At 40.4% G+C, this 12,523-nt stretch overlaps 1 protein-coding gene across 1 annotated transcript in view; it reads left to right on the top strand.

Moving 5' to 3' along the window:
- Positions 1 to 460: 460 nt before the first annotated feature.
- Positions 461 to 12,523, top strand: part of CDC14A (cell division cycle 14A) — a 57,943-nt gene continuing 45,880 nt past the window's right edge. The window contains 3 exon segments of the mRNA XM_040566311.1: positions 461 to 892; positions 1,267 to 1,357; positions 11,220 to 11,295. Of these exon segments, the coding sequence (XP_040422245.1) occupies positions 787 to 892; positions 1,267 to 1,357; positions 11,220 to 11,295 (273 nt within the window). The 5' untranslated portion in view covers positions 461 to 786.

Below are 12,523 nucleotides of genomic sequence, written 5' to 3'. Positions count from 1 at the left end.
CCTTCCGTGACGCCTTGGTCCCCTCAGACCTGAGGGCGCAGCCGCTGGCACGAGGCCGGGAGGCGGGAAGGCGGCGCCGCCGGGGCGAGACCCGCTCGGGGGGCGTGCTCGGGAGCGGCCGTCTCTTCAGTGCGCCCCGCTCATTGGCCGGAGGGCTGACAGAGCAGCTTTGGATTGGCGGGGCTGACTGTCCATCAGGCCAGACGGCGGAGTGGGGACGGCCGGGCCGGGACCCCCGCAACCGAACGCCCCAGCCTGGGCAGGGCGGCGGCGGTGGTTCGGTCCGCGCCGTGTGGCGCCCCCCGCTTCCACCCCGCTAAGGTACTCGCGGCTCCTCCTGGGCTGGGCTGCCCTGCCCCACGGGGGCGTTCCGCAGTGGCAGCCCCGGGGCAGGCCGAGGAGAAGGAAGCGCCGCGGGGCGCCTGGCCGCTGCGCGGTGGGGCGGGGGCGGAGCCGCCGGGCCGGGGGGGCTAAGGGCGGCCGCCCGCCTCGGCTCGGCTCAGCTCCGGGCCGGTGCAGACAAAGGCACCGTGCCGCTGTTGCTAGCGCGCCGCCGGTCGCCTGGTAACCGCCCGCTGCCTCCTTATCCGGGGGCGGCACCGGGCTGGGGGCGGAGCGGAGCCCGAGTCCCTACGGGCGCTCTGCCGCCCGCCCGCCGCGTCCCGGAGCGGCTTCTCGCCTCCGCCCCGGTTCCTATGCGGCTTGCGGCGCTGCCGGCAGCGGGCGGCCCCTCCGGGCAGCGGGCCGCTTCCCAGCCACCGCGTCCCGGCGCCGCCCGGGGCCGCCATGAGCTCGGAGCCGCCCCGCGCCTCGCTGCTCCGCGCCCTCTTTAAGATGGAGCCGGTGGTGGCCGCCGCCGAAGTGCTGGGGGGAGCCTCCGAGTTCGTGAAAGGTGAGCGCGGCCGGGCAGCCGGTCCGGCCCCCGACCCCCCAGGAAGGAGCCCCGGCTTATGTCCCGTCCTGGCCCTGCCGCAGCCCGGGGAGGTCGGGGGCCCGCTCGGCTCTGCCCCCCTTCGCCTTGCGGTTTTCGCGAGTCGCCTGCCCCGCTGCTGCGGGGAACGCCTAAGTAGTTCCTTCCTCCTCTCCTTTCCGGCAAGAAGCGGGGCCGGCACCTGTTGCTACGCCTCTGCTGGGTTCCCCTCTGCTCGCAGGGTGCCTGCCCGCGTGGGGGTTCCCCTCCCCTGCCCACTGGCCGTGCCGGGACCCCCCCCGCCGCAGCGCCGGGCTCTGGGTCCGGTCCTAGGGCAGCCCCCGACTGTCTTTCAGACCGGCTGTACTTCGCCACTCTGCGGAATAAACCCAAGAGCACGGTGAACACCCACTACTTCTGTACTGATGAGGAACTGGTCTATGAAAAGTAAGTGCTTTCATCTGTTGCGTTTTGTATGTTAAAAAGGATTGCTTCTTCGGTATTCTGTAGAGTACTTCTACCCCCCATTAGTTACTTTGATTAAGTCTTGGTATAAGTTAGCTTGAACATATATATAACCTATCTGAAGCTAGTTTAACTTTGTTTTGTTTAAAATAGAAAAAAAAAGCTCACAAGACTAGTTAAATTGTAGTTGAGCTAGGGTAAAATAGTTGAGCTTTGTAAGATTGCTTTATAAAATGGAAAAGATCTCTTAGATTAAGTACTCCTTATAAACAGTGTCTTTAATAGAAGACTTTCATATATTCATACTACACAAAAGTTTTTTGCTATGCATTTTTCTTTATCAAGCGTATGAAATGATCACCTTTCATACAGAATCACAGAATGCAAAGCTTAAATTTGCTTTTGAAGAACATCTGCAACTTATTTTAAGGGTTTTGATATAGCACTTCCTGTTGGCTTTTGGAGCTTTAGAACAGCAGAGAAAGTATTCTGTGAAGTTAAAGTCTTGTGTGTTTGGAAGATTCTGACAGCACGTAGAAGGTCAACAGTTAAACTGAGTGTAGTTAGAGTACTTCTAAGAGACATGAAATAATTACACTGAACAAATAAAATAATAGCCCTATGCTGTGGTCACAGAGTTGTCACTGTGTTCCCAGCTCAGCTGTTCCATCCATGATGGTAGCTATAGCTGCTTAACAAAGGGTTTGCTGCAGTACCAAGACTTTTCTAGTGGAACAAGAAAAAGTTCTAGTCATGTCTTTAAACATAACTTTTTTTTGCCCATGTGTTGAAAAACTTACGAGCATCAACTGTACCCTACTCCAGTGACTTCAGTGCTGCTTCTGTGGAGGTGTAAACTAATCATCCTTTGTTTCTAGCTTATCTTCTATGCAAATCTTACAGTTCTGGGGTTTATTTTCTACACGCATTTCTGAATCTTCATTGTCTTCAGTCTTCTAAAGGAGTTCCTGATGATCCTTCTTCAAAGTTAACTTTTGTAATTTACTGTTTGGATTGCAAATATTTTCTGTAACAATCACTGAAGGAAACTAAATAAATAAATTCCTTAATCCATGTGTCAATTAACCACACACCAGAATGTATAATAATACCATGTATATTTACAAGATAATGGAAGGAAGTCACATTTCCTTTATCTTCTAGGGCACATCTAAAGACTTTGGACATATAATTTGTGGTATATTTTCTGAATCCATAGTTCCTAATCTATTGGGACTTTTTTAAAGGTATCATCCATATTTGATACAGTAACAGTACTCCTCCTGTTGTACTCTCCCATAGTAAAACTTAATATGAAGTAGAAACTAAGTGACAGTTGCTGGCTGGTATGACTGCATCCTGTATAATAACCTAGCTCTTCTAGATAAACAGTGCTAAGCTTTCCATTGATATTTGTAACGCAGCATGCATCGCTATCAGTTATGCAATATTTGGTAGTAAATCCATATCTGATTTTAAGCTTTCTTCCTCTTCTCACTCACATCTTCAAGGAAATTTGTGTTATTGGGGAAGTAAAAGTAGGTGTTGGTAGGGTTACAGTTTTATAGTTTTGTCAGTATCTTTCTGAAATTGGAAAGCTAGGGGCAAAGTGAGGAATAGAATGCAAATTTGATAGTTTGTAGGGAAATGCTGATTCTGCTGTAGTTTCCCGGTCGTGTCCATCAATTTGATGATGTTTCTGTTTTGTTTCATGTTGTTTCTGTTTCATCAGTAAAGACAGGCCCTGGCATCAGGAGTTGTTTTTAAGTAGTAGTATCAACTTCATACACCAAATCAGACTTCCTGCTAGCTTTCTTAAAAATGCAGCCTTTCTGAGGAAGACAGTAGAAATATTTAAGTGATAACAAAATGAATATTTGGAAGTAAGCTTTGAAGTGCTGTAGCTCAGAACAGTGTCTTCTAGAGTCAAAACGGCCTGCCTTTGCTGTTCTTCCCAATCAAAATTTCTTGTCCACTTCTGCTTTTTAATCAAATGAGTTGTTCAAATTGTTACGTGGAAGAGACTTGTTATGTGAGTAGGAGATTTGTTCAAATTGTTGCGTGGGTAGGAGATGTCCATTCAGACACAAAATCCTCAACACCTGTGAAATAACTTTGTTAGCACAACCAATTACTGACTTAAGATGCATATTATTGTGTCAAATATGACGTATGTTAGGATGCATCATACTAGTGACTAGAAAGATATTTCACTGCGCATGGAAGTAAACTGCTTTTCTTTGGGCTGTTTCTCTATTACCTTCAGCAATAACTCCCAAGCATGAAGTGTTAAATTTCTTCAGCTGCCTTTACCAGGGGCAGTTTGCTTTCTTTGAAGCAACATCTGATCTAAAAATCTCAGGCATTTGTGGGTATGGGTTTGTTAGTCTGATTATAAAGAGCATGTTATTGGATCACAGAGTAATTAACTTCCTTCCTGCCTCACTTCCTTTTTTTCCCCTCCTCTCCTCACTGTTGATGAGACAGAAGGGAATAATAGCGTAAATTAATACTATACGTGATTTATTAAAGAAAAGAGTTCTAGCACTAAACTTGATGGTTTTGGAAGCTTTGGTCTGCTGCATGCTGACTTGCTCTTGTGTTTTGTCACATGATTTATTACTAGGTTATACCCAAAATGTGGTTATGTAATCTTGAGTACTTTAGCCTTCAGTTTTCACTTGAAGTTGTCAACTGTTTCAATAAATTCATAACACTGTCTTATTTAAACATTCATACTTTTAGAAATTTTAAAAAAGGACTTAAATGCGCTTAGGAACATCTCAAACATTAGCTGACAAGGAACTCGCAGAACTGTCACTGTTTTAGTTACATGTGCTGCAATTTAACCTTGAACCTATCATGCTAGGGAAGAGCGGGTATGCAAATTCCTCGGTTAAGAGAACAAGAAACCTGAATGAGTTGATGCAACTCTGAATTGTTAAGATTTTATTCCCAGTTGTTCTGTTTCTGTAAGATTTTGTCAGTCTCTCTGAAACTCTGAGGTCCCTCCCGAGGAAGTCTGCATTACCACTTACAGGAGAATACAGTCTTTCAGAGTAATATAGCGCAGGTAACTATTACTTCAGGAAAATGGAGTTGATGAGAAATAATCCAGTTTGATGAAGACTGTCATTTGGCAAATACACAAGCTTTGCTTGGCAAGACCTCAATTAGTGAGTTAGGCAAGAGTAAGAAGCTTTTTATTCTCTAAGAATCGTGTCTTTCATGTTTCACCTTTCAGTAAACAGATCTGGGTTAGGAATATTACACTTGACTGGTTAACTTGGCTTTCACATGTTTTTATCAAAGCAACTTTTTGTCCTTTTTATTGTTGTGTAAATTCTCAGAAAACAAAAATAAAAGTTCATTAGAAACAGGAATAGCATCTTGGTAAATTGTGCTGGCAGTTTTCATTATGTTTTTATTCAGTTATTTCTTCTAATGTCAAATCTTTTGTATGAACAGCTTTTGCAGGTCTAGTCTGAAATCTTGTGATCAGCTTTAAAAGTAGTAATATGACATTCTCTCTACATCCAATGTTTTACACCGTGGCTTGAAAATTTTAGTGTGTTACTTACCCACTTCACAGCAGTCTTAATTTTATGTACATTTTTTGGTTTGAGCAGCCATAAAATAAGACTCAAAGCTAAAACGTCATTTAAAAACATCATTTAATGAGTAATCTTTGTACTTTGACTTGTAGGATATGTTTATGCAAAGAAGCAGTTTCTCTTTCCTGTGGTAAGAGTAAGGGTTAACTTACTTATTTGACTGGTGTAAAATGCTTCTTTTCTACGGCTATCCAATAATGGTACTTGCATAGGAAACCTGAACTTCTATAGCCTTCTGTGGCCTATATCAGTTGAAAGGAAAAAAGAAAACTTAAACTTAGCCTTGTTAGAACAAACAGACCTGTCACTTCACACGGAGAACAGGGAGTTCCTTGTTTATGTCAGAAGTCTATGAGGAGTTGAACTTCGCTATCAAATGACCAATATAACTTAGTAAGTTAAAGTCCACAAAACACTACTTACATTTAAGGAACTTCCTAAGTTTTTATCAATGTGAATTTACATACAGAACAGAGAAACTTCATTATGCTAACATCAGTTTTTTTATGTCTAATTCTTACAAATGGCTATTAAGAATAGTACTGTAGCTTTTTTGTTTTCCATCTTAAATCGAGGGATTAAATTCAATGCAAACAAGAAAATCAGAAGATCTGGGAATATCAACTTTTGCTTAGGACATGAATTAATGGCATACCTTTATATTTGAAACTTGCTAAGTGCTGCCCCTTAACACCTGGGGTGCTCTCTCCAGTACAAATTAAATTTTATATGCAGTCATGTTTTCACTTCTTCACCAAGATGCTCAAGGGATGGGAACACCTTTCCTGTGAGGAGAGGCTGAGAGAGCTGGGACTGTTCAGCCTGGAGAAGAGGAGGTTTGGGGGGATCTTATCAAAGTCTATAAACTCCTGAAAGGAGGGTGCAAAAGGGATGGAGCTGGGCTTTTCTCAGCAGTGCCCAGTGCTGGGATAAGAGGCAGTGGACATCAACAGGGCCACAAGAGGTTCCATTTGAACATCAGGAAGCCCTTCTTTACTGTGTGGGTGATGGAGCACTGGAACAGGTTGCCCAGAGATGTGGATTTTCCCTCCTTGGAGATCTTCAAAACCTGCTGTAGGTGTCCCTGCTTGAGCAGGGGTTTGGACCAGGTGACTTCTAGAGGTCCCTTCCCACCTCAGCCATTCTGTAATTTTGTGATTCTCATGGAGAAGACAAAATAAATTGTCAAAAGCATTGAAGATATTTTGTTGTTTGTTGGCAGCAAGCGGGGACTGGAATAGAATAACTTTTTTTTTCTAGACTTCAGTTTCCTATTGGACAAGAGTATAGCTTAATATAGAAAACTGATGAAAAATCTTGGCCTCTGTTAAGAAGGCTTTTATTTTCTGTAGAGAGTAGGTTTCTAACATAATCTGAAGAATCTTCTGTGGTCAAGCTCTGTGGAAGAAACTCTTCACTGATACTATGCTCTCTGCATCAAGGAGCATTGTATGAAAAGCACGTGCATCTGGAGTAGATATTTAATTATCTGTAATTTGGTGCTATGATCTCTTCTTGGATTTTGAAGAGCCAGTATCTTGAGGAGGATTTGGAACAATGAAGGGGAAATAGACTGAGTACCTGGTGTTTTGCATAATCCAGACCCTCGGCATTATTCCTACATTCAGATGCAAGCAGTGGGGTGTTATATCATCTCTAGGTATTCACTGTTTCTTCCTTTGTCATTCAGAAGCGTGTAATCCTTAAGTAGTATTAAGCATTAGGGATTGTGCCTTGGCCCAGATAAGAAAGCTGCCAGCAATTTACCCGTTACTGGAATTGGTGGGGTTAGAGCAGGCAGCGTGTGCTATTGGGCATCCCACCTTCGTTCATGCACTTGAGAAGTGGGAACACACTCAAGTAGAACACACTTTAGGAAAAAGTAATGGGGGGGGAAAAAAAAAAACAGAATAGGTAAGATTTCCTGACCAGCAGAGTTAGGTTGTACTGAATATGTGGATTAATCCTCTTGGCTTTCATCCAGAAACTATTGCACTTCAGGCGTGTTCAGCTCAGGGCTTGGAGCCTTTATCTGTAGTAGACAGTTGGCCTCTTTGCTGGTGGCTGGTTCTTGTACTACTTAATGGGAGCAAAGAAGACCTGGCAGTGCAGTTGTCTGAATGTTCTAGTAATCCAGGCTAGGAAAGGGGGAGAGAAAAGCAAGTGGATATGTATATATCCCTCATTCTATTTTAGTCTCACTACTTAATTTTAATAGTAAGCTAAAAAAGTATCAGGATCTTTGTACCATGCTTACAAATTAGTGTAGTCCTGTATTTAGGAAATGACATTTCTCCTAGTTTTTAAAGTCCTTATGGTTAAATTTTTGGTTTGAATAGCAGCCAATTTGAGGTGCTCCTATTTGGTAGAAAAAGACTTTTACACAGTTGCTTGTGTCCAGGAAAGCAAGCTTCTTACAGAAAGTAGTTGTGCTCCAGTTCTGGTGAGCATGCTCCAAAAAGTGATTGCAATTGCTGAACTGTGTCCCTGTTCTCGAGTTACTAATTCAAAAACCGACTAAGCTGCCATGCAAGTAACATCATCCTCTCTGAGCGTTATTGCACTGTTAGAACTGACTTTGTGGATCTGTCCTCTTCCACTATGATAATTAGGGTTTGAACCATATTCAGACTGTTGGAAATGCCTACTACTGGATGCCAGAATGTGCGCACACCCTCATGTTCAGTAGCAGTAACACTGAACTTACACTGATCTGGCATGGAGAAAAGAATCCTGAAATAGATCATCTAGTAGCAATCTACTATCCTTTCTTCCATACTTCTGTTGCTGTATCACAGAATTTGTGAGTGGCAATATAAAACTACTGCTCTAGCACGTTCATCTACGGGGCAAAAAGTTTGTGTTCACTATCAGGTTTATAGGGTACAATTTAAGTAGTTCAATTTGTCTTTGAAAGATAACTTGATACCTTGGCCATAAATAGGTTGATTGTGATGTTAATATAGAGGTTATCAGTTCATTTCAAAGACTGTCTGGCTTCACTGACCATTACCAGGCTCTATCCAATACTTCAGGATATGAAAGCTGTTTATCACGCTGCTGCTGTGCTAGGGTCAGCCATATTCAAATACTTAGTAAAAAGTAGCATGCAGCAGAGGTGCCCGAGGCTTGACCTAACTAATGGCAGCTTCATGTGGCATTGCATAGAACTGCAATCAGAAACAAGTTACGGTCCCAAAGAGTTCTAGACTACATTTTTTTTCACTATTAAATTCCTTGGAAGAATGTATTGGCATGACAGAGTGAACTAATGAGCTCGTTTGGGCTGGCCTTTCCAGGTGAATAGCAGTTCCTATGTAACCAAGTAACTCAAATTATATGCTGTAAGAACTGATAAGAAGGGGTGGTTCTAGGAGTTGATTCTAAGGAGAATACAGATACAAGAAATCTATGCTACTGCTCCCAAGTAGCATTATGTTAGTATTTATGAAGTAAAGTGTTTAAATATTCATATAGTATATTTGTGGTTTTTACTGTTACATAGTTGGAGAAGTGTAAGGATAGTAAGTTTCCATGGGATGAGGGGAAAGAATAATTTAAGCTATCATTGAGGTATTTGATTAAAACAAAATATAATTAAATGTAGATTAATACTCTACTTGCCTTCTGTTCTCACTTCTGGTTCCCACCTCTGTAGTAAATGACTCTGTCTTAACTGGCTTAAGCTTCAGAGATATCCCAATTTCTTACTGCATTCAAATGCTTACAGAAACATCTAGATACAATAGATCTATTACCCATAAAAGAAATACAAATGAACTAATATTGCATAGATTGTTACCAGTGACTATCAACTAATCAGATTTGATTTATTGTATTTTTATCTTCAACTTTTACCAGATAAAATTCCTTAATTTAAAGGATGAGTTGGTGTGCTGTTTCTCTTCATCGCTATTCCATCCCAATTTCCCATCCTCCACTTATATTTCACTCTCTCAAAATTCTGTTATTAAGAAGAAAGTCCTCTGTCTGAGTCAGGATCAAGTGTCTTGAATTCAAGGAAAAAATGGCCTTTTATACTAAAAGTAATAAGAGTGGATAAGACTAAACTCTTCTGTTAAAATTTATCAGAAATTGTATTTAGTTTTAAGGATAGAAGAAGGGGTTTGTGGATCAGAGTTCATTGACTTCAGTACAGAGTTTTGTTATCTTTCAGGACTGTTTGATTTCAAGAATTGTGAAACACTTGTTTCACTTAGTTCCATTAAAGACATTCAAGCTTATTCAAGTTTAACAAAGTTAGTAGAAAAAGTTAAAATTATTTGTGTAGGAAATAAACCTTCTCCCTCATGCAACCCCAACAACACTGTATCAGTGAAGTCACTAGCTTGTTTATACTGCCTACGTGGTGCTGTGCAAATGAATTGGGAGATGACAGTGGGGTTTTTTTGTGTATGGGTAATAGTGGTGCACCACTCACCAAAAATACCCGCTCTTCCAGATTGTGTTTGGATTCTGAAAAGTATTAAACAGTGGTAATACCAGGGCGTTCAATACTGATTTTTTTTTACTGTATTAAGAAAAGCAGAGTGTACTTAGTAGTAAATGATGGAGAAATAGTCAGTTTAAGATCGTGACAACTCCAGCTTGGCTCATGAGAGAATCTGAATAGGTCTATTTTGTAAAAATACCCTGTTACTTCATGGATTGACTGAATAAATGTATCTTTTTCTTGCCTCCATCAAAACAGTAATTTGTCTGTGTATAAATTGATTTGTAAATTAATTTTCATGTGCTTTTCCTACGTTCCTGTTTGAGCTTAATCATGCTGAAAGGTAAAAGTGGATTATATGAGTTCATATTGATGTACTTCTAGCAAATAATTAGTAATGAAAATTCATTATCCTAAAGCATGGCTTTAGTTTTTCAGCGCGTTGTAACTGAATACACAGTTCATCTATCATTAGGCTGATCAGAGCTGTATTACAGGAACTACATGTTGCGCTTCATTTCATCTCAATTAAAAACTTAACAGAATATTTTTTAAAAAGTACCTGTAACTGTTGACCATATCTGCTAGTCTTATCTTAGAAAACATGTGGAATCTAAAGTTAGTCACTGCTTTATTGCCACTGAAATTTTCACTTCTGTGCAACCTACAAATAAAGTCCTGAGTTGGACAGCTTAGTCTTTGACCCAGCTAATGAGCTTCTGTATTTAAGCATTATGTCCTAATGTATTGTACTGAAGGGGATGAACTGAATCTTAACAAGCACTTATATTATTATTTGATGTTGTACAGTAGATGTTATTGAAATAACACTGGTGTGGCAGGCTGGCTGCTCCTTCTGAATGGCAATCAGGCTAATATAATTCTCTTTTTCACTGGGCTTGGTCTTTTTTTGTTTGAGAGGATACGTATGGGGGATGTTAATAAAGTGTTAAGCCTCAAAAGTGTAGCTCTTAGGGTTAGCTAGGAAAAGCACTGTGAATCCCTACAGGGAACTTTTATTTTGCAATAATTTTCCTGTATGGCCTGTTGCTATTATCTCTTATCCAAAGGGCAGCAGTTGCTGCTTCAAGGGTAATGAGAATGTTTGAGGAAAATCTAGAAGAAAGGAAGAACAACAATGAGAAAACGCTAATTAAATAATAAATTGAGAGAGCTTAGGGACGGACGAGAGGACTGGGCGTCAAAAAGGAAACACATTCTGTGTAAAGGGTGTATGTATAATATGTAGTCTCTGGAATAATGGAGGATGGAATAAAAAAAAAAATAGATTTAAATTTCAGAGAGATACCAAGATTGGACATTATTAAATACAATTTCCTCTAAGCAGTAAAATTTTGCTTATTCTTCATAGTATCTAATGATACAGGCTCTATAGCTGTTTGAGATGAGGGTGTATCTAGAATGAGAGCAGCATGGCTAAAAGGAGAGTAGAGCACGTCCTGAAGTCCTCTACTCTCCTTTTCTGTAGTCTTAGCCAAACCCAGACTGGGTATGGCAAGAGTTAGTGTGTGCGCATATAATGGAAAAGGTAGTTACTACAGCACCTTAAACTGAAGCTACATATGCTTTCAAATTAACTGTTACTATTTTCCTCTTAAATGAATCTACATATGGTTTTATCTGGTGCCCTATGTATATTGTTTACTTGGTATTCCCCAAAAGTTACTCTTTAACAGTTTTAACTATCAACAGCATGCATGCTGAAATTTGCTTAGCACTTTGTATAAATAACACATTTTTTGTTCTTTTCTCCCAGTTTCTATGCAGATTTTGGACCTTTAAATTTGGCAATGTTATACAGATATTGCTGTAAACTAAATAAGAAATTAAAGGTAAGCTTTGTTTAAAAACAATGTTCCTATATTCTTGTGCTTTGAAACTCAGCTAAAACCTGTTATCCAGTTTGAAACCAATTATTAGGTTCTCATTATCTAGATAGTTGCTACTAAGCTTTAAGGCTCTTCTTTGTTCTGAATTCTTTTCCCTCTGAAGAATGGAAGAAGGAATATGCCCTCATTGTTGCTTAGTGGGTGAGCTACTGATGAATGGTTCACCTTTTTTCATAATCTTCGTTTCATGACAAAGTAATAATAAGAAACAGTCTGGTTGTATGGATATTTCATGGGTTTGCAGCTCATGAAGTTGGTATGTTAGTATGAATAACTCAAAAAAACAAACAAACAAAAAACCAACTACTATTCCCTCCAAAAGCAACCCTCACAAAAAAATATTAAAACAAACAACTCTTTATCCCTGACCCCTTTGAACAAGAATAAAACGGACTCCAAAATCACACTATTTAAATCTCACTCAATCAAAAAAATTAAAACTTTGAAAACTTTCAGTTCCATAAAACGTTGCTTGTAATAAGTGTTACAGAAAGGTCTTTTACACACACAAAATGTTTTTTTTTTCTGTATTATTTGCAGAGGTGTCACTGCTGTCAATTCCTTCGTAGAAGCCCTCTTATTCTCCTCCTTCCAAAGAAGGATTGTAGATTTAAGGCAATTTTGAGTTGTTCTGCAGTTGAAATAGAAAATGTAGGTATCTTCCTCAGATACCATGGTAGCTTTTATTTTGACTGCAAAGTGTTTGTCCTGTCTTTTTAAAGTAGTTGTCTAAAATCATATCAAAGATCATATATTATAATTAAAAAAATATACAAGGGAGCCAAATTGAAACTGAATGAGTAACTCTGATATTTGCAGAGTTGGCTTAGTAAACCTTAATGTTATTTTAATGTAACTTTCATATTTTTTTGGAAAAAAACCCACAAAAACTCACAGTACAAGGTGAAGAGTACAGATTGGCAAGAACGGAACAGAAATCTCATGCAGATCAGCTGGAAAAGAGGTGCTGTTTATTGCTGCTACCTTACCACAGACTAATTCCAAATAGGTTAATTTAAACTCCTAATGTATAATAGAGAAGGGTAACCTGATAGTGCAACCACTCGAAAGTAATACCTGAAATCAAACAGCTGAAGCTTGGAATACCACCTGAGTAGTGTAGAAACTCTTGCATGAATAGATTCCAGTCTGCCTAATTGGCACTATGTCT

Source organism: Cygnus olor, chromosome 8 (genome assembly GCF_009769625.2).
Source record: "Cygnus olor isolate bCygOlo1 chromosome 8, bCygOlo1.pri.v2, whole genome shotgun sequence".
NCBI classification, from domain to species: Eukaryota; Metazoa; Chordata; class Aves; order Anseriformes; family Anatidae; genus Cygnus; species Cygnus olor.
The sequence above is the reverse complement of the archived record's forward strand: the minus strand, read 5'-3'. Positions and strand labels throughout refer to the sequence as shown.